At 47.8% G+C, this 19,980-nt stretch overlaps 2 protein-coding genes across 7 annotated transcripts in view; one reads left to right on the top strand and one right to left on the bottom strand.

Annotated features, from left to right (window-relative positions):
• Window positions 1-19,980, top strand: part of LOC1273284 (uncharacterized) — a 38,608-nt gene that overhangs the window by 17,766 nt on the left and 862 nt on the right. For 4 of the 5 annotated variants that reach the window (XM_061641472.1, XM_061641470.1, XM_061641471.1 and 1 more), the window contains exons 4-9: window positions 16,847-17,337; window positions 17,462-17,808; window positions 18,154-18,315; window positions 18,400-18,588; window positions 18,655-18,782; window positions 18,869-19,142. In XM_061641472.1, the coding sequence (XP_061497456.1) occupies window positions 16,847-17,337; window positions 17,462-17,808; window positions 18,154-18,315; window positions 18,400-18,588; window positions 18,655-18,782; window positions 18,869-19,142 (1,591 nt within the window). Of the gene's footprint in view, window positions 1-16,846; window positions 17,338-17,461; window positions 17,809-18,153; window positions 18,316-18,399; window positions 18,589-18,654; window positions 18,785-18,868; window positions 19,143-19,980 lie in introns of all 5 variants that reach the window. The other variant, XM_061641475.1, reaches the window with a different exon arrangement.
• Window positions 614-13,838, bottom strand: LOC1273283 (5-hydroxytryptamine receptor 1A-alpha). 2 transcript variants are annotated; one of them, XM_061641476.1, is made up of 5 exons: window positions 13,227-13,838; window positions 9,614-10,093; window positions 7,985-8,119; window positions 2,532-2,681; window positions 614-2,424 (listed from the first exon to the last, which is right to left on the bottom strand). In XM_061641476.1, the coding sequence occupies exons 2-5, from the start codon at window positions 9,870-9,872 to the stop codon at window positions 1,259-1,261; spliced, it is 1,710 nt and encodes a 569-aa protein (XP_061497460.1). In that variant the 5' UTR covers window positions 9,873-10,093; window positions 13,227-13,838; the 3' UTR covers window positions 614-1,258. The 2 variants fall into 2 exon arrangements, with proteins under 2 accessions (XP_061497460.1, XP_061497461.1); XM_061641477.1 differs by lacking the exons at window positions 7,985-8,119; window positions 13,227-13,838 and having other exon boundaries at window positions 9,614-9,906.

The following is a 19,980-nucleotide window of genomic DNA, read 5'->3' as shown; positions in this document are numbered from 1 at the left end:
GGATCTATATGTATATGTATATGGGTGCCGTACATGCCAATAAGAGCAAGCCTGAGGTACATCGTGTGTGTCTGTGTATGAAGACAGGGCAATGCAAATGGATACGTGCGTTACGTGCGTACTACTACGTATCGTTGCGGAGTCGGAAGGAAGTGAAACTTTCACCACTCAGATGGCTCAGATGGAGATCAATAATTCCAAGTGTCCAGTAGGCAGCGAGCGAACGAAACGAGTAGCTAGGTGGGTGTCTGAGTGCGTGTGAGTGGTCGGTGAAGAAGGGTGCAAAAAGGATGGTGGTAACGATGGACTGGCGCTGGTACGGCGCAGCATCATTACATTGGCCCACACAGCCCATCTCCATTTATTGTATCATAATTGCTTCCCTTGTTTTCCACAAGCCACGAGCGACTGACGTAATTTGCTTATGCAAATAACCGGCTATTATTGAGCAGCACAGCAAGGGAAAGGATTTTACTGGGAAAAGAAGACGAAGAAGACTCCCCATTGACGTCGGAGCAAAAGGGTTGCCCCGACCGGGCTTTATACATCGTCCGATAATTAATAGCCTTTCAAAGGCTCGGAAGCTGTTCGGTCCTGCAGCAAACAAGCGTCGTTATTGTTAACGCCATGCTCTAATAGAGCTTTATTGTTGCGTACTAGAGTTGCGTGATTGTTAAAACGCTTAAGAATCTAACGGCTAGCTATAAACTTACATCTCTTACACTTACATAAAGAATACTGGGTCCTGTGGTACTGAAACTGCTGCAATTTCTTTCGATTAAAGTGTCATGAAGTGTGTCCTGCTAGTGTGTGACGCTTGCCATGCGAGCAGCTGCATAAAAAAACGACACACGGCTGAACGGTTCTGCTCCGGTCGAAGACATCTCTCACCACGGGGCATTAGCCGCATGCACCGCATGTGTAACGTCGGCGAAAGGACCTGGCTACACACGCGTCTGAGCTGAAATCTAATTCTCCATTTCACTTCCCCCCCCCCCCCCCTTTGCTGCCAATTTCCTAACCGTCGACATAAGGGCTTCGTTCTTCTTTGCCCGTTTGCTCTGGGCACATGGTCCCCTTGTGACAGTTCCCGGTACGCTTTCGGAGTCATACGGTGTCAGCCACTTCCAAGAAGGAGGGAGGGACAGGGGCGCCCAACTTTTGAAGCAACATTTTTGCGCTGTTCTTTGAAGCTGCTGACAATTTTCCCTGAGCTGGGTAGCAAATTTGGCTGGTGGAAATAGGACCGCAACCCTCTCTAGAGCCGCGTCCCGATTACCATAGTCGGCTGCTCGACATCGGTGTCATCGGTGATGGAAAATTCCTGGTCGCTGTGGGGGTACGGGACCGGGTGCGCCCACTGGCCGACCGTCGTTGTGACGGTGCGGTTTGACAGGCGGTCGGGTCCGATGCCATCGCTGGTGCTGCCCGTGCTGCTAACCCCATTGGCACTGATCCGATTCGCCACCGAGGCCGATGGTGGCGCCGAGCGCGATGATTTATGGCAGCAGCGTACAGCGGTACACCGGCCCGCACCACCGTCTCCAGTGTCGCCGCCGCCGCAGCAGCAGCAGATCCGCTGGCTGACCTTGCCGGCGAGCCGCTTCATCGAGGCGCGGAACCCATTGTGCCACCAGGCGTAAATGATTGGATTGAGCAGACTGTTGGCGAACCCGAGGATGGCGAGCGGGCTGGCGATGGCGAACTGCAGGCTGCGGCACAGCTCCTCGTTCGTGGCCGGGTCGCACCCGACGTACAGCAGGCTCGCGATGAAGTACGGCACCCACGTCACGACGAAGCTGCCCGTCGTGAACATCACGACTTTTATCGCCTTCCACTTGGTCGGGCTTTTGCTGGGTGCGGTTGTCGCCGCGGCTGTCGTCGTCATCGCGGTGCCCGCCGTGGCAGCGGTGCCGGGCCCGTTCAGTGCCTTCTGGGACTGCTTGGCCCGGGCGCCGCCGGCAGTGCAGCAGCGGGAGCGTAGGCAGAGACAGCGGCCGGTGGTAGCGCCCGCTAGCTCGTCCTCGCTCAAACCGTGCTCCGTGTCGGACTGGCGGTTGGCGCCTGATCGATTCGGTTCGGTTGGCGGGACGGCGATGGGCACGGGCGGTGTAATCGTGGCAGCGGCAGCAGCAGCAGCAGCACCACCGTTCGCGCTGCCACCCGTACCGCCGCGGAACAACCGGAGGTTGCCCGTCTGTACGCCGCGCAGCTCGCGCGATGCCTTCTTCAGCTGGTTGACGCGGCGCAGCGCCTTCTGCAGGATGATACCGTACAGGATGATGACGAGCAGCACGGGCAGAATGCCGACGACGGCCGTCAGGATCACCAGACCCGGCGGCGCGAGCCGGATAAACCAGCAGGTGCGGCCACCGTCCGTGTCGCCCCGCCAGCCGAGCGCGGGCAGAAAGCCGATGGTTGCGCCTGGAATGGGAACACAAAAACACGCGCAAAAGGGACATATTAGACGGGTGGTAGTGGTAAAACACGGCTCATTTGTGTGATTGCTGGGAGGGGAACGGCGTACTCACCGAGGATCCAGGTGGCGGCAATTAGAATGCGCGCCCGGGTGCGGGTCAGGTAGCGCTGGTACTGCAGCCCGTACACGATGTAAAGGTATCGATCGATCGCTATTAGCCCCACGCTGTACACCGAAACCAGCGAGGTGGACACTATGAGCCCTGCAACGGAAGGAAGAGACATGAGAACACACACACACACACACCCACACACACACACACACACACACACCAGTCGACAATTGGTGCCTTGTGTTCTGCTACATCACGCCAGAATGCCATTCGATTACGGGCTGCCTGATTCGGCTAACTGAATCTAATTTTATGCGACCCTTCTGCGTAGCTGGAATTTACATTCCGGAGCCGGTTGGATCAAAGGGACCGGGCCCGGTTCGGTGGAAGGTCATACACGTGCATCGCTTGCGGTGTAGACGCTACCAAAAGAGCATCACCGAAGCAACAAGGTTCAGGGCCCCGTTCCTGGTTGACGGATGAAGCTAGGTCCCCTAACAAGGCTGGCAGGGCGTGGGTCGTGCGTGACACTGTCATGGCAATTGCATAACTTTAGCAGGTTTGTAGGCCGCTACACTGTGCATTTGTCGTAAAATTATGCAATCTGCTATCAACCGCCGAAAGGTATGCAATGCGATGCACAGAATCCTCTTGTTTGAATGCTGCTGAGCGAGGCAACACAGATTGTGGCCGAAACAGGCTGTAATAGTAAACCCCAGGATCACATCGACCCGATCCGCTCGGAATTAGTCGTGCTCGTGGTGGTAAAGGGTACAGGTAAATGATATGCAATTATAGGTATGTGTTCGCTGTCAATTGTGTGAAATTTGCCATGATTGGAAACGCCGTGAGCGATCTCCGTTCGTTCGGTTGTGTCCGTTTGTCGGTCGGAAAACTGTGCATGTTTTAATGGGCAATTGTTTCTGTGTTTGAGAATTTTGCCCCACAATGCCACTACCAATGTAACACAAAGTTACAGAGCACTTTTTGTGCAATTATTATTCCCACGAACTATAATTCATTCGCTCTGTTCGCTTTTCAATAAACTGGCCAGTCGGGTTGATGGATATTTAATGAGACGGTTTTACCATTATCGCATGATTGAAAGCTTTCAATTCATTAGCCTCATGGCGTGTTCGGAGTTTTTTTTGTATTTTGTTGTTGCTCGTGGCGTGGCGAAATAGCTTACCATTCTGTTCTTCAACGTCGCGTCCAAAGATTTTTTTTTGCGCACGGGAGGGTTGTGTTGCCGTTCTCGCAAAAGTTTGCAGCTGTTTTTTTGCGTTTAAACTCCCCACTGTTGGAATGTGATTTTCCCTGCACTCGAATCAATTTCCCCCGCTCTCAGCCATGGAACGCATTCCATGTGCTTTTGTTTTTAAACACACACACACACACAAACAAAAAGTGCTTCCAAGCTGAAGGAGAAACACAAAAATAATCACAACATTCCCGTCCCGGCTCTTGATTGCGCACACTTTGGAACGCTCACACAAGGCGGGGGAAAATCTGTGATCACATTCCATCCCAAAACCCGTCCCGCTCGATGCAAGGCATCGTGTGGCGCTGCTGCTGCTACTCGCGACGCACGGCAGGGCAGAAGCGCAAGTTGCAGTTTTAAAATAAATAGCAGCGAAACAAACGCCAGCGCAAGACAAACAAGCACGGCACGGCAAGAGCAGGCGCACAGTGATGGGTCGAAGTTTTTTCTTTGCTCCACTCCCCTACCCCCCCATCCCCACTCCCTGGTTTGGTATTTTGGAGCTGCTCCAGCTTGGGCTGCCGGTGCCGTATGGGGGAAAGGAAGAATTTGTTGATTTAAAACAATTTGGATGCATTTAGCGTAGATGTGTTGGGCGCGTTTTGTGGGTTGTCTTAGTGTGATGTTTTGCTTTTTTTTTTGTACCCCAAAAGCATCCACTAATGATTGTTAGTTTCTATTGGTTTTTGGGTGGTCCCGTATCATTTGTAATGATCGTATCGTCTGATCTTCAACTGTACACAACGGCGTGGAATCGATATGATTCGAATGCTCGAGAGTTCCTCGGGAGTGCAGAACAAAGTTCAAACCTGCTTACTTCTTGCATTTGACGTGTGTATGTGTGTGTGCTCTATCAAACAAAGTTGTTGGACCAACAGTTCCACCCAACGGAGTCGTGTGTACTGAGGAGTTTGATCAAACACACAACGCGCATGTATCTTACACAGCCATTGAACCACTTGAAACAACCAAGCTCGCACAGCTCTCAGAATGCAGCATTCGCTCGGTCTCGGTGTCTAGCTTATATTTATGTGCTAATAGACCTTAAATACTTTATTCGATAAGTTTCACCAACTGTACGCGCATGAAAGTTTGTGTGCTGGAAAAGCTGCGGCACCGTCGTGGCACAATAGCAGCTTCGCCTTTGTTCGGATTAGTGGCAAATTTCGCCTGAAACTGTTGTTTCGCCCTCAGGTGCTTCTCAGGGCTGTTTACGAGCTTCGCCTCGGACTGTCTGTTATGCAAATGTCAGCCTCGCATGATGATGATGATGATGATGAGACAAACGACAGCCATCATGAAGTCATCCGCGTGGCGTTATTTGCTCGCATGGCAGGCGTTTGACGTTCTTCACCCTGATTCCCCTTTATTCTGCTTCTGTCCTAGTGTATGTGTCTGATGCGAAGTTTTCCACGGTGCATATACAATTTAGCAAGCTCTCGCAGCTTCATCTACCAACTGCGAGGGAAATGGGCGAGAGTCTGGGGAAGATGGTGGTTGGGAAAAACACATCCCGCTGCGCTCCACAGAGAGCCGGAGGCTAATTAAGAAGCGTAATTTGAAATAATTAATCAAACTACGACGCACACGTCATATTTCATTTGCATATCCTTTGGTATTCGCTCTCTCTCTCCCGCTCTCTCTCTCTCTCTCTCTCTATTTCATTTCTCTGTATTGTGGCTACATATGATGAGCCCCGGGGTCGCTAATGGGAGTCTTCTGCACACATGACACCTGCTCCTTGCCTCTAATGCACTGGGTTTGGGAAACGCTTTCCTGCCGCCGGCAACGTGGCAGGCGGATCGTGGCGAAGGGTGGCTCAATTCAAAGAACATTTCACCGAGCCATCCGAGATGATACACCGGGCTCGGTGGGAAGAGACGTCGTATGAATAATTGCGGCCCGAAACGTACGGTTGGTACGCTGCTAGAACCACGCCACGACTGGTGGCAACTCGACAGGGCAGCAAAACAAAAAAAGCTCCCTATCACCCATCTCAAGGCAAAAAGAAGTGAAGCACACCGAAACTCACACTAAACAGCACCGGAAAGGTCACGAAGAAATAGATAGATTAATTCATTAAATCTCATCAGCCGAGGTGGAAAAATAACGTTTTTTTTCTCCTGCCTTGCGACATTGCATTTGGAAGGCTGCAGAATCTGAGGCGCACAAACACACACTCCCACGTGTATGGTGTCCAACATTCCGGTGGCTCTTTGGACGAGTGGTACGAGAAGCATACACACAAGCGAGCGCATACTTTCATCCCGCGAGCAACCGAGGGGAAGAGTGCGCCGTATGTACGTAGGCGAAGTCTCCGTTTGCTCACACATCGAGCACGACATGTTCATTTCCCACGAGGTCAAAAGCGCAAAGAAACCTTACGTTCCTCTCGGCCGCCTTGAGCGTTTCATTTTGCAAAGTGTGTGTTTTGTGAGTGTGTGTGTGTGTATGTGTGTGTGTGTGTGTGTGTGGAAGCATGAGTGGGGAAGGAGTAGGGTTAGCTTTTTTTTATTCTGCGTTTTGCTTCGGAACGCTTCCATGGAAAGCTTCATTTAGCTTTGGGGCGCATCCTTTCGATGACAGAGCCGTACATGAGCATTTCGCATTCCGGAAAGCGAAAGATCTGAGGAATGTATAAATACGTTGTTTAATAAAGTGCTGGCAGAGAAGCTATCGCTTTGCACAAAAAAAAAAAAAAAACGGGGCAATTATTAAGGCTGAGTGTATTGGGCCGTGGCAGAGCTATTGGCTGAGCGCTAAAGCGCACTTTCAAATGCATAACAGATTGCTGGGGAAACATTTATCAGGTTCTAGTCTAGGTCGTTAGTACGTCTGCAGGCACTAGAACTGGAGCTTGTTTAATTTAGAGATTTGCTGACAAACGATATCGAGGGGAATGTTGTTTGGCAACATCAAGTGACTGAAATATAAGTTTAAATCTACTCGACCAGTTAATTAGGAGTATGAAACTCTCAAATTTGCTTTAAAACTGTAATATTACAGTTTAATTGCATAAACAAAGGCGTTTATTGTTGAGGCTGTAAAAAATCGCCTGCAAGTATGCAAAGAGCTTTTGTGTAAACACACAAACGCTGCTGCATATATAAATCAACGACAATTGCTTAGTAAATACGCTTGGCAACGATAGGGGTGCTGAAAACGTGCCCAATACCAACCTAAACCATTTATTGCACTGTCCGATTGTTTATGAATTATAAATCTCCACAGAATAATGCCGTCCGCCTGCTCACCCTTCCGGAAAGCCCCACACCATCCTATCTATCTACCTTATTCACCAACCCAGTCAACGGGGTTCGGTTTTAGTTCATGCCGCACGGGTATAATCCCATCGACAGATGCGCATCGAGCGCATTATTTATGGCGATTGGATAAAGATTGGCTCAATCAACGATTAATTGACTGTCCCATTCGTCCCATCTTTCGGCGCAGGGCAAAACCCAACCCAAATGAAACACACAGAGACAATAAAAGGAAGGCTCCATTTTTGATGTGCAAAGCAGAACACAAAAAAGCAAACTCCCCCCCCCCCCCTGAAGGGCGGGATCAATATTTTGCTCTCGTCACGCGGAAAAATTGATGCGATTAAACAATATAGCGAAATAAAACGAAACAAATAAATAAATAAATAGGTTAATAAATACGGAGCGCAACAGCGTGGAATGGATTGCGCGCTGCAACCGACCAGGGCAAGGGCGACCAGGCTACGGTGCATTGGACAATTTATTGTTGTGGCCCGGTCTGGATCCGGGATATGTATGATAAATCTCCGTGCACCGAGCCATGCTAACACCGCGGCTCGTGAAGCATCATCGTGCACCAACGAGATGAGCTTAAATGGTCGCTCGTTGAGTGTGTGTGTGTCTGTGTGAGCATTGTTCAGCGCTGGACCCGAGAATCGTTCGGATAGTTTTCCTTTTTCCGAGAGAGAATCGCGCATCACAGCGAACATATTGATTGGGGTTCGCTGGGAGTCCGTTCGAAGCACGGTGCAGAATAAGCTCGGTCAAAAGTGCCGTTCCGCTGTCGCTAATGCGATAATGTGCCGCACAGAATTATCGGTACGGCGAGCACAAAGTTTGGGCACAACAAAAAACCCCTTTCACACAGGCGTGGGGATTAACGGAAATAGATAGCTTCACTCCCCGGAGCGATGAAATGGTGAACTTACCGATCATTAGCGTGCAGTTTTCCTCGGCCCGTCGCTCGCGGGGCGCATACTGGCCGAAGATGACGGCAAAGCCCGTCAATAAATCCGACACGGCCACGTTGCCCAGAAACATGTAGGTGGTGTACGGTTGCTGACCTGCATGCCAGGGAGGGGGGGGGGGGGGGGATGAAAATTGAATGCCGAGAATATTACAGAGATTAGTGGCGGTGTGTGTGTGTGTTGGCGTGGCGAAACTGTTTGGTGAATTGAGTGGCTTAAGCAATTGTCGCTAATACTCCCGAGCTGGAGCTTCACTGGAATTTCGATTGTATTAGGTGTATGACAAGCTAATTGTATTCTCTAGTTTCAAAGTGATAAGCCAATAGGAGCATTTTAGATTCCATGAAAATACTTCCAAATACTCGCTAAAATGGTATTTTACAGATAAATTGAGCATTTTTAGTGTACATATTCAAAAAGCTTAGCCTATTGAATTATTGTTTGTACGTATTTATCTCTTTAATGCACCTTGGGATAAATGTAAACACCACCTTGTTTTGCCATTTTTCGAGCAGGTACTTGAATCTAATTCTAGCTTTGAGGCTAGAATAATCTAGACTGAAAATTGCAGGTTAGTTTTTTGTGTGGTTTTGTATGGAGTGTTTACATGATTTCAGCCTCCAACTGTCAAACTCCATACAAAAAACTGACTAGAATCGTGAAGGGCTCCAATGTTTGTTTTCTTTTTAATGTATTATCAGAAGTATATTGTATTGTATATTGTATTAAATGTTAAACATCTTCGTCCACATCGGGAATTCTCAGAAAGTGCAACAACATAAAGTTGGCAAAAGTAAATTAATAACTGAATTTGATAGTGCTTTAGGCATTGCAAAATCATTACCGTTTTGGGTTGCGAATTATGTTTATAACATGTATAAAAGCTAAATTCAAACGAAAATAGAAATTCCAACTAAACTAACAACTCTAATGTGGATTATAATCAACATGATCATGTTCGTTTATTGCTTGGAGTGTGTTAACCGATTAGTAGTCGTTGGAAAAATGTATGTTTCATATCAATTATGCCAAATTACACTTGTTAATGCATAATGAAAAATTGATACTTAAAAAAATTATAGTGGCGTAATTGAAAAATTCTATTTCATTCACAAATACATTTATTTGCATTAAATCAAAATTAAACTCTAAATTTGCTGACCTAATTTCAAACCAAAATGGGAAGATATCAGTTATGACTCTAATGGCTCTGATGCATAATTAAAGCCCTCTCGATCGATACCGGTACGTGCGTGCGATTTGTTGATAGAAACTGTCGTTGCGCTTCTGTAAACAAGTGAACTAATTTCTGCAAACAAAAACAACAGTTTTCGCAAGTGTTGAGAATCAAAGTGTATGTGAGTGCGGTGTAATTTTGAATCGGTGGCAGAAAATGTTTATCACATTTCCCAAAACCGTATGTGCGCCTTGCGTTCAACTTTGCCATTTAGGCATCCCTATAATGTGGTTCCACCGGCCGGTGCCGGGTGACTTATAACATTTTCCCCTTTCACTTTGTAAATCAAGGTCGTGGTTGTATGAGTGGAAGATGGAAGAGAGATGTTGGCAGGACGATGCGCCGGTGCTTACCTTTGCGCAGCAGCAGCACACCGCTCACGACCACGATCAGGTTGAGTATGATGATGAGCGAGCCGAGCAGCGGTATGAAGATGTCGTACAGGAGCAGCGTCGTCTCCTCGCTGGCACTGAGCGTGGTGACGGATTCGGTGGTGGTGGCCATCGGATCGACCCACCAGTCCGCCGGCACCGGCGTGTGGGGCGGCCGGATGTAGTAAAAGTATCGTATCCGGTCGTAATCATCGTAGCCGTGCGCTTGCACCTTTCCCATTCCGTTTCTCGGCTGCGAATTGGCAGAAGCGTCGTCGTCGTCGTTGCTTCTTTGGGGACACTTTTTCACACTTCACACACACAAACACATACACACACGCAGGCTCGCTTCAGATCTTTTGGGTGGGTTATGAAGGTACCAAAGGGACACAGATGCTGCACAGCTGGTCAATCGAGAGGCACCGGAAACCGAGTTCGGCCCGGCCCGGGGATGGCTACCGTCTGTGGTGAAGTGTTTTAAAATTGAAATCAAACATTAATTGCTACCGGACGTAAACGATTTGCTGAAGGTGGGTGGGGAGTGACTGGGGAGAAGAAAAAGGGCAGAAAGGGTAGGCTTTCCTTTTTTGCGTTGCCCAGCACGTATATCATGCATACTTCACGGCGTGATATGCTCATGACAGGCAATCTAGGAAAGTGAAGATAGGTTTGGTTTTGGAATTGCTGCTGCAGTTTGGTTGCGATCGATCAGTGCAAGGTTGATGGTGTAGCGGACGGGACGGAGAAGAGGGACGATGCAAATGCACTTTTCATCGACCAAACTGTACCATGTGGGCAAGGAAAGTACAAGGGTCTGTATGGTCAAATGTGTTAGGCCTGCACGAGTGCATGTAGAAGTGTGATTTGCTTGTCTGGCAGTAGCAGTAGCAACGGCAAGCACGTTCCTTTTCCATCGCTGGTCGGAAAAAGAGGTGTCCAGTGTGTTGAACACTATGGGCCACACACACATACACATGCACAACTGCACGCTCGAGAGAGTGGATGAAAATTTAATTAAACAAAAATGAAATAATGACCAGAAGATGCAGCAGTCCCAGTGCCGGATGCCCAGTGCGGTGCGGTGAAGTGTAGCTCCATTCGAAAAGTAAGCAAACCGGAAGAAAAGTTTAAATGGAATGCATTCGCTTTTTCTGCCTCTCTGTCTTGCCCTCTCTCTCTGTCTCTCTCTCTCTCGGAGCAGTTGGAGTTGGAAAACGGTGCCTGGGCGCGCTCAACTGCTTCCAAAGACAAACTCGAACAAGAAACCAGAACAAATGGGCAGCTTAATGAGTCGCAGCAGCAGCAGCAGCGTGGGGTTGGGTGTGCCGGTGGCGTCGGTATGTAACGGAAAAGTTTACGTTTTGATTAAGCTCTGCCGTTCATGCAGTTGGACAGATGTAGTTAATGGATGTGGCAACGCGCAGCCGACGCTGACGGCAAGTTCGATGGCGAGTGAATTTATTGGGTGTGTGTTCAATGTTTGCTGTCTTTGTGTGAGGTGAGCTGCTGCTAAAAATGAAGTGTCCAGAAAAGTACCAGGACCGGAACTAGCCGGCCAGCTGTAGGGGAAAAGCAATTAAAGTAATGTTTGGAAGAGTGAACCACAAATGAGTGTGTCAAACGTGACATTACCGTACTTGCAATGTTGTGCTTTACGAACTGCAGCCCGAGCACAAATGCAGACGGCACGCAATGAAGGTAGAGAATGAAAGCATCAGCATCGACAAAAGAACCGTGTTGATATAGATGCTCTAACATTGTGCCAAATGCAAATGTTTTTGGGAGGAATCCATACCACTCCATCCAATGCATTGGAGATCACGCCAATCTGCATATGTAAATGCGAGACGTCGAGATGTGGATATTGCTGTTCGGCTGACTCGACTCGATCCTGTCGAGATTAAGCAATCTCGACAAAAATAGCTCGATAGCTCTAATTAAAGCTCTCTGTCAGCGTTCTGTGAATCGTTTTAGGAAGGGAGTGCATGGAATGTTCTTGGTTGATTTATTGCAAATATTGTTTAAAATTAGAAAATTTTGCTTTGCAAGCAATCCCTTTTAAGCCTCGAATAATTTCATTTAAACTACAGGAATTCAGTCCAACAATATGTGTCGTGTCCATTGTTGCATACGAAAAACACACTGGAACAATCAATAAAACACTGTTCCCAGCAAAACAGATCGATCGATCGATGCGAGAGGCAATTTCAGGGACACTTTTCCAGCAATTAAATCGCCTCAAACGCTGAGCCTTAAACTGAGGTTGCAAATTACCGTCTAAAGCATTGCTTACTTCCCATTCAAAACCAACCAGCCAACAATCACACGCACGATAAAGTCACCAATTTATGCATTTCTTTTATGGCACGGGCGCGCCCGCAAAAAAAGAAAAGCACCCCGGCAGAAGGATTTTGATTTTATCACGCGCGTTCGGCGGGCCGGCGTTGCTGTGGAGGTCCCATCCAACCGCGCTACCGAATGCACACAAACTCGTGCAAAATACGCACTTATTGATCGTAAAAATGGCAAACGGATGGCAACAGCATGGGGGCCCGCTTGGAAACTGGCCGCGGAACGGCGATCACAGCGCCAGCGCGGCAAATGAAACTTATTTTGCTCACAGTTAAGTTTTTGGGAAAACACCACGCCGCACGGTATGATAATTTTCCCTATCAGTAGGCTAAAGCACTCCGAAAAGCGGTACGAATCCGTGCTGGAAATGACCAATTATTGCCGCTCATTGCGGCATTTGGCATTTCGGAGGGGAGAGGACGCATGCTAGCATCCACCATTTCCCTAGCCTACGCTGGTCTGGTCTGTTTAAAGGCGCACTTCCGGAGCCGCTTCGGAGTGGCCACTTTTGTCCCACTTTTGTGTGCATTGCGCGAGCAATAGGGAGCGACTGCGTAATTGCAAATGAACTGAAAACAGTTAATTCGTAGTGTGGGGTAAAATGGGCGGGTAGGTTGGCCACTCCATCTCCTGCGCTCTCTCCCTTCTTCTCTGGAATCAAACGAAGAGCCAGGGATGCGTAGGCAATTGAATCCGATTGTTATGCCGAGGTTCGTTCGTTCGAATCGATCGTCGTAATGCCGGCTGCGTTATTTGCCATTAGTGAAGCAATTGAATGTTTTCCATCAGTTTGAGCAGCACAGCGGGTATTACCATTTCCAAAGGACAGCCTGGCCCGGGCTGTGGTTCATCGAGGCCGTGGTTGGTGCGCTACTTACAATCACGCTACGTACTGCTTAATTGATATGCCGGGTTTTATTGCGCCCCCGTACGTTGTCTAAATTGATTCCGCGCGACTCCACAATGGGTGAATTGTGCACTTTTCCATCGATTTTGCCGTCGTCAAAAGCAGGCAGCGAGAAACGGGGGGAATATTTCACTGTAACTCTAACAACGGACCGGAACAAGTGCATGTATGGCTGGCCTTGCAACTGTCACTCAATACGGAATATTCGCTCCGCTCCGTTCACTGGCCCCCCTGTTCGGGTGTTTATATTTGCACGCAAACATTCACTGAATGGTATAACATGCACTTCCTTCGCGTTGCCTGTCGCTTTGTGTAAATAATTGCACTACTTTTCACCTTTGCTGAAAATTGCTGAATTTATGTGAACTTTGCTGCTAATCTCACTGCCCACTGCTCCACAAAATCGAACACACACGCCTTGTGGGGTGCATTTTCTTATCAAAAGCTTAGCGCACTCACACACACACACACCCCCTGGATGCGATTATACGCACAAAGATATGCTTCCGACTGATGAGTACACCTAATCAAACACGGCACACAAATCACGGTCACACACGGCTTTGGCTTGCCACGATCGAACACCGGCTGGTGACTGGTTCGCCGCGATTACGGTGCCAAACTGACGAACAGCCTAAGCCTTTTGGGGCGCGCTGCGGCTCAGTGTTTGTACAGAAATAGAAGAAGAAGAAGGCAAAAAAAAACAAAACAACAAAAAGCTGGTTTGGGGCAAAATTAACGGATGTGTAAATATTTATCCAACGTGGGTACGACAGGCGGCGGGACTGGCCGATGATCCATTCAGCCGATCCGCCAGCAACGCATCTCGAGAAGCCGCCCCTAGGCTGGCTAATAAAACCGGTAAAATCAAGGCACGGCCGGGAACATGTTGTTCCATGCTGTTGTAAACAAAATGAGTAAATCTACCAATCGAAGCAATCTAGTTGGCACAAGAACATACACACTCATACACACACGCGCGCGCACTGTAAGTTGCTGATGCTGTAAGCTTCAGATTGCTGCGATGCGTAGTCACCTGCTGCACACGTGCTAACGATGCAACCGCACTCGGAATACTTCACACCGTCCGTTACATTGTCGGTAGTGGTTTTGCGCGTGGCTGTGTGTGACAGCGTTCCAAAGTGTAACGCAAAACACAACGCGTAACGTCAAGCGCGATACTAAAGCGTGATATCAAGCCCAAGGCTCAGGTGACCGAGGTGGTTCTTTCTTCCTTTTTTGTTTGTTTTGTTTGATTAATTTCCCTCCTGTTCTTCATCCGATTTCGGATTTATTTCTGTACCAAATTCCATCTCTCTCCCTCTTATTCTATCTTTCCCCCCTTTGCTAATGCAACTTAGTGGGCATTGGCGTGTGTTTTCGACTGATAAGATACTGCCATTTTTATCAATTAGTCGCACTCACGCGGTGTATGAAACACGTTATGCGCTGATTTACTTCGCTAGCTGTCCCTATCGTAGCCCTTACCATTGTCGGCTGTCCCTATCAATGGGAGCCCCGGTATGAGTAAAGCCTTGGCTTTCGCTTATCGAAAAGTGGGGAAGGGGGTGGGGGGGAGGGCGCCAGTGTTCTAAAGCCGCACGGGGTAGGACGCTTTGGAAGTAGTGATTTATCTATCTGTTTTTTGTATTTCTTTCTGTACAGGAAACGCACCAGACCAGGTTGGAATAAGGTTGCACTGCACCACACAATCACACTGCTGTTGCACTTTTGTGTGTGCGTTTTTTTTTCTGTAGAAAATCGTAAATGTGTCATGTTTTGCAAGCCTTCTTTCCGAAGAATTCTCAAGGGTGGTGCGAATGATGTTTTTGTGAGTACGTTAAAGTTGTAAAACAGAGAAATATCCCCGTTAATGGAATGGTACAACGAATGCTGAGCTATCTTGGTGCGTCTCCTTGAAAATGCTATATTTGTATCGTAAAACCACCTAAGCAGTTATATTGTTACGTTTGCATTAAAAAATTGACTTTTTTCGAATTCTTCTTCTTATTCTTCTTCTTATTCTTCTTCTTCTTCTTCTTCTCCTCCTCCTCCTCCTTCTTCTTCTTATTCTTCTTCTCCTCCTCCTCCTCCTTCTTCTCCTTCTCCTTCTCCTTCTCCTTCTCCTCCTCCTCCTTCTTCTCCTTCTCCTTCTCCTTCTCCTTCTTCTTCTTCTTCTTCTTCTTCTTCTTCTTCTTCTTCTTCTTCTTCTTCTTCTTCTTCTTCTTCTTCTTCTTCTTCTTCTTCTTCTTCTTCTTCTTCTTCTTCTTCTTCTTCTTCTTCTTCTTCTTCTTCTTCTTCTTCTTCTTCTTCTTCTTCTTCTTCTTCTTCTTCTTCTTCTTCTTCTTCTTCTTCTTCTTCTTCTTCTTCTTCTTCTTCTTCTTCTTCTTCTTCTTCTTCTTCTTCTTCTTCTTCTTCTTCTTCTTCTTCTTCTTCTTCTTCTTCTTCTTCTTCTTCTTCTTCTTCTTCTTCTTCTTCTTCTTCTTCTTCTTCTTCTTCTTCTTCTTCTTCTTCTTCTTCTTCTTCTTCTTCTTCTTCTTCTTCTTCTTCTTCTTCTTCTTCTTCTTCTTCTTCTTCTTCTTCTTTGGCGCAACAACCGTTGTCGTTCAAAGCCTACCTGTATCACTAGTGGGCTTGGCTTTCAGCGACTTATCAATTATCATAGCAGGATAGTATTTCCTACGTATGGGGGCATGGTCCATTCTGGGCTTGAACCCCTGACGGGCATGTTGTTAGTGGGCATTTTTATCGAATGACTATAGAACAAAACAAAAAACAACATAGATAATTGCTTGCCATAAACATCATTTGAAAGGTTTTTAGTGAAGCTTTCTTGCGAAAATAACTCTACGACCTTGCGAGCTGCCTTTAAGAAGTTATCAGGACCTACGCCATGACGGACGAAGACATGCGTGTAAACATGTTTAATGTTCTATCCTCGAAGTTTATCAATTCCTCCTCAGTTTTTGCGACAAAATTGTTGGTGTAGAGCTTCTGCCTCGTGTTGGTAACGCAGCGATGTGACGATTGTTCTCTCGGTCTTCATCTTCAGCTTCCTCTGGAGCCTCAAGTCGCCGCTCAGTGTCGTTGGCCATTCGGAACCGGGCTTTTTTTTCAAAGCTCGATTGTTGGCTAATAGTGCCAACATTTTGTAGATGCTGGAATGGACTTATCCAATGTCCACAAACTGCTGTACAATGTTCGTTCCCGTTGTGGCGTGCACACATTCAAACATTGGCCATCACGGTTAGAGTTCGACTGATGGAGCTTTCCAATTTGGGCTACTGACTCATAGGATACTATTACTGAAAGTGCATCTAACGTTTTGTTAGTGCGGGTGAAGATAAAGCCATGAAAAATTGACAATTTTTGTCAATTTTTTTAAATGCAAACATTAATAACCAATAACATATATTCTAAACCAGCATACGAAACGAAAACATCAAACGGCTATCGAGAATGCGGGCTAGAGTGTTGATTGAATGAAGGAAAACATACCTCAGTTATTTACATACAATGTTTGTTTGAATTAATACATGTTTACACTCATGGTTTATGCATCGGAAGTATTGCCAATGCTTCTCGAAGGACGAACGTAAGGCAGGGGGTTGAGGTTGAGCAAACGTACGGCGGAATGTAAATATGTTAATTAGGAATGTTGTAAGGGGAGGTTGTCTAGCATGATGTTAAAAGTTAAAAAATAATGGGAATATAACAAAAAAACCTGATCAAACAAATGCAGAGCAACGATGGTGTTCACGATGTAATGAAATTAATTTCGCTTATCAATGCAATTTATTATCATGTGGTACATTGGAGTACCCCTACAGCACTTTATTGAATTGTTCTTTGTTTATTGAACAGAGCACTTTATTGAACAGAGTTTCATTGAAAATTATAACCAATTCCATTGAAAACAACTTAACATCGTATTTCAATCCATTGCGCTGTTGCAGGGCCCGTATCGAACACAACCAGTGGCAGCTACCAGTTAAGCCAGGGAAACGGCAATGAAACACTGCTCCATCAACCAAAAGCCTCAACGACGACAGGCAATAGCAACAGTGCGGCAAAGCAGCAGCAGAGCTTGTACAGCAAACAGCAACCGCAACCACAGCAGCAGCAAAAGCAGCTACAACAATCAACGGCCAGTGTAGCAAGCGGTCCTAATCTACCGCCAAACGTCGTTGCGAGCTATCCTTCGTCTTCGTCGGCCGCCGCCACCTCCGCGGGACTGTGGTCCGAAGACAACCCGTTCGTGGTCAGCTCAGCCACCGCCCAGCAACAGCAGCAGCAGCAGCAGCAACTGCCACCACACTCGAGTGGTGTGAACGTGAACGTGACCGTGAACGTGGTGGCACGACCGGTAACCGCGAGCACGATGACGACGACAACGGCAACGACGACCAGCACAACGACCCTGGCACCCCCGCGACCGATGCAGAAGGTAGAGCACGCGAGCACGCGCGACACAAGCATCTCACAGCAGATGATGTTCATCACCTTTTGTTTTTTTTTCTTCTTCTTTTGCTTCTCTCGACTCTCTGCCTTTCCCTCTCTCGCTCCTTCAGGTGATCCCGACGGTGGTCTACCTGATGTCGCGGATCGCTGTACATATGGAGATCGAGGGCACGGCACAGTGCCCGGCGCAGGTGATGCTTGCCGCCGCCCTTGGCTGTGAAGAACTAGGTATAACGAACAAATTGCTGGCCCAGAGCGTGTTCGGGCTGTGGATGACCAGCCCGCTGCTGGAGGTGCAGCTCAAGCCGCACCATCGGCCGTACGCGGTGCGCGTCGCCTGGTCGAAGCTGCTGGACAAGCACAGCCACGGGAACGAGCTGGAGAAGCTGTCCGACGAGCCGATGACGACGCTCCGGCGGAACGTGTTCTTCTCCCGGCGGGACGAGGAAAAGATCAAGTAAGTTGTAGAAGTGATCGGAAGCTTCTTTGGTGTTGTTTGAAAAGGGGGAAAAATTGCATATATAATTTTCATGAGTAGTTTTTATGCTTTTTTAATGATTATTTTGCAATAGAACTAACCAATATTCCTACATAAAATTAACAATGTTCCCAGAATTGAATCTTTCATGCAGATAAACTGTCCCAAGTTTTACCCGTTTTATTCCGCCTAAATGTATGCAATTGTTTTATCCCTTTCTCAATCCGTTTACTGTGTCCGCCTAAAACTATGCAATCGCTTGAATCCTCTGCAAATACTAATTAATTGCACTCTCTCTCTCCTCCCTTCGGTGCCACTTGACAGAGATCCGCGGATATTGGAGCTGCTGTACGAGGAGGCAAGACACAACGTACTGCTCGGCCGGTACGTCATGGAACCGTCGCAATCGATCATGCTCGGTGGCATCCAGGCCCGGATAGAGCTGGGCCCGTACAATTCCCACACGCACACAACTAGCTACTTCCGGTAAGTATAACCGTCCCTCTCTGGACACCCTGTTGCCCCCCTTGCCAGTTTATTTCATTCCCGCTTCGTTTGTTTGGTTTGTAGGGAGAATCAATTCCGCTTCCTGCCGGCACACGTGGCCAAAAGCTCGAGCTGGTCCTGGTTGCCGATCAGTCAGCGATCGTCGGCCGAGGTACGGCTGTTGGAGCAGTTCAAGCGCGTTCCAACAACGGCTACCACCAAGAAGCTGATGCGGAAGTATCTCGAGTTTTGCTGGGGTCTGCCGTTCTACGGGTAAGCCTCCACGGAGTTAATGTGAAATGCGAGACTAATGTAACGCGTGTTTGTACTCCTGTTCAGGGCGGCCTACTTCCACGGACAAGTCGAACAACCGGTACGTGGTCTTATGAGCTTGATGCAGCAGAAGGATCTGCCCGTCCTGATAGCGGTCAACGAGCGGGGGATCTTCGTGATCGATCAGATCGAATGTGTAAGTGTGGGGGGAGAGTGTTACGAAAACAGACACCCATTGACCACCGTTTCCAATCGTTTTCATCCATCCATCCTTCGACAGACACTGCTGCTGGGGCTAAAGTACGAAGAGTTCTCGTGGGAGTACGCGAAACCAAGCAACGTGAACGATCCGGAGTGCTTGCCGTGCATCTTTCTGCAGTTTGGCGCGGTGGAGAACGGCATCGCGGCCACCAAGCTGATGCAAATCTTTTCCCGCCAGGCCGCCATGGTAGACGCCTTAATCACGCACTTCATCGAGCAGGACAAGCGGCGAAAGGAGAGCGGTGCCGATGCGGACCAGGCCGCCGGTGGACTGGCGGACAACACCTACGTGGGTGAGTAAACGTTACGTTAAGTGGCGTCCCAAACTGCCCCACCCAGTTTGAAAGTTTGTCGCGGTAATGGTCACAGGAAGAGGATGTGACCAGAGGAAGCGTATAACTGATAGATGCTTACGTTTCGCTTTTACTGAAAACATTGCAAGCAGCGGTTAGGAAATTCCTGCCCCAGACGGCTCTGTGCTGAAGTATCACTGGAAGCGACGAGAAGATAGTTTTAGATGTTGTGCTATGCGAAACATGAAAAGAGGCATGGTTCTCGGTAACGAACTGTTGGAATCTTCCTTGAGCGTGCACTTTGCCCATATAAATAGCGCAAGCGTTTGCAAAATGGTTTCACGAACCAATAGCTGAAATAGCAACGAGAGTACGCTATGCAAGCGCACAGCAAACATTCCAACTTTGAGCGTAGATTCTGGCCATAGTGGCACGAGGAAACGGCAAAGAAAGGAAACAATTAACTTCAATTTGAAATGCCACGGGGCCAATGTAAACAAACTTAAGAACGGTATTTATCTTAGGGGATACCTCAGCAAGCGATGACGTTTTTGAGCATTGGTTGCTATGGTTAGTGTGGGAGACCAGTTGTCCCTGTGTGTAGTATGTGCCCTGTGTGCCTCGTTGCTAAGGCTCGTATCAACAAGGGAAGCCGATGCTACTAAGCAAAATGGTTCTGTTTATGAAATTGCTTTCCTATTGGAAAGGACACTTAAATCCGGTCCCTAAATATCCACGTCAAAGAAAGGGAAAAAGTCGTTCGATTTCTTCGTTTCGAGCTAATAGCAAAAGGATAATACGCACCACCGTTTGATGTACTGCCCAGCAGAAAGGACCG

Source organism: Anopheles gambiae, chromosome 2, assembly GCF_943734735.2.
Source record: "Anopheles gambiae chromosome 2, idAnoGambNW_F1_1, whole genome shotgun sequence".
In the NCBI taxonomy this organism is placed as follows: Eukaryota; Metazoa; Arthropoda; class Insecta; order Diptera; family Culicidae; genus Anopheles; species Anopheles gambiae.
Note: the sequence above shows the minus strand (reverse complement) of the source record. Positions and strands in the feature narration are given on the sequence as shown.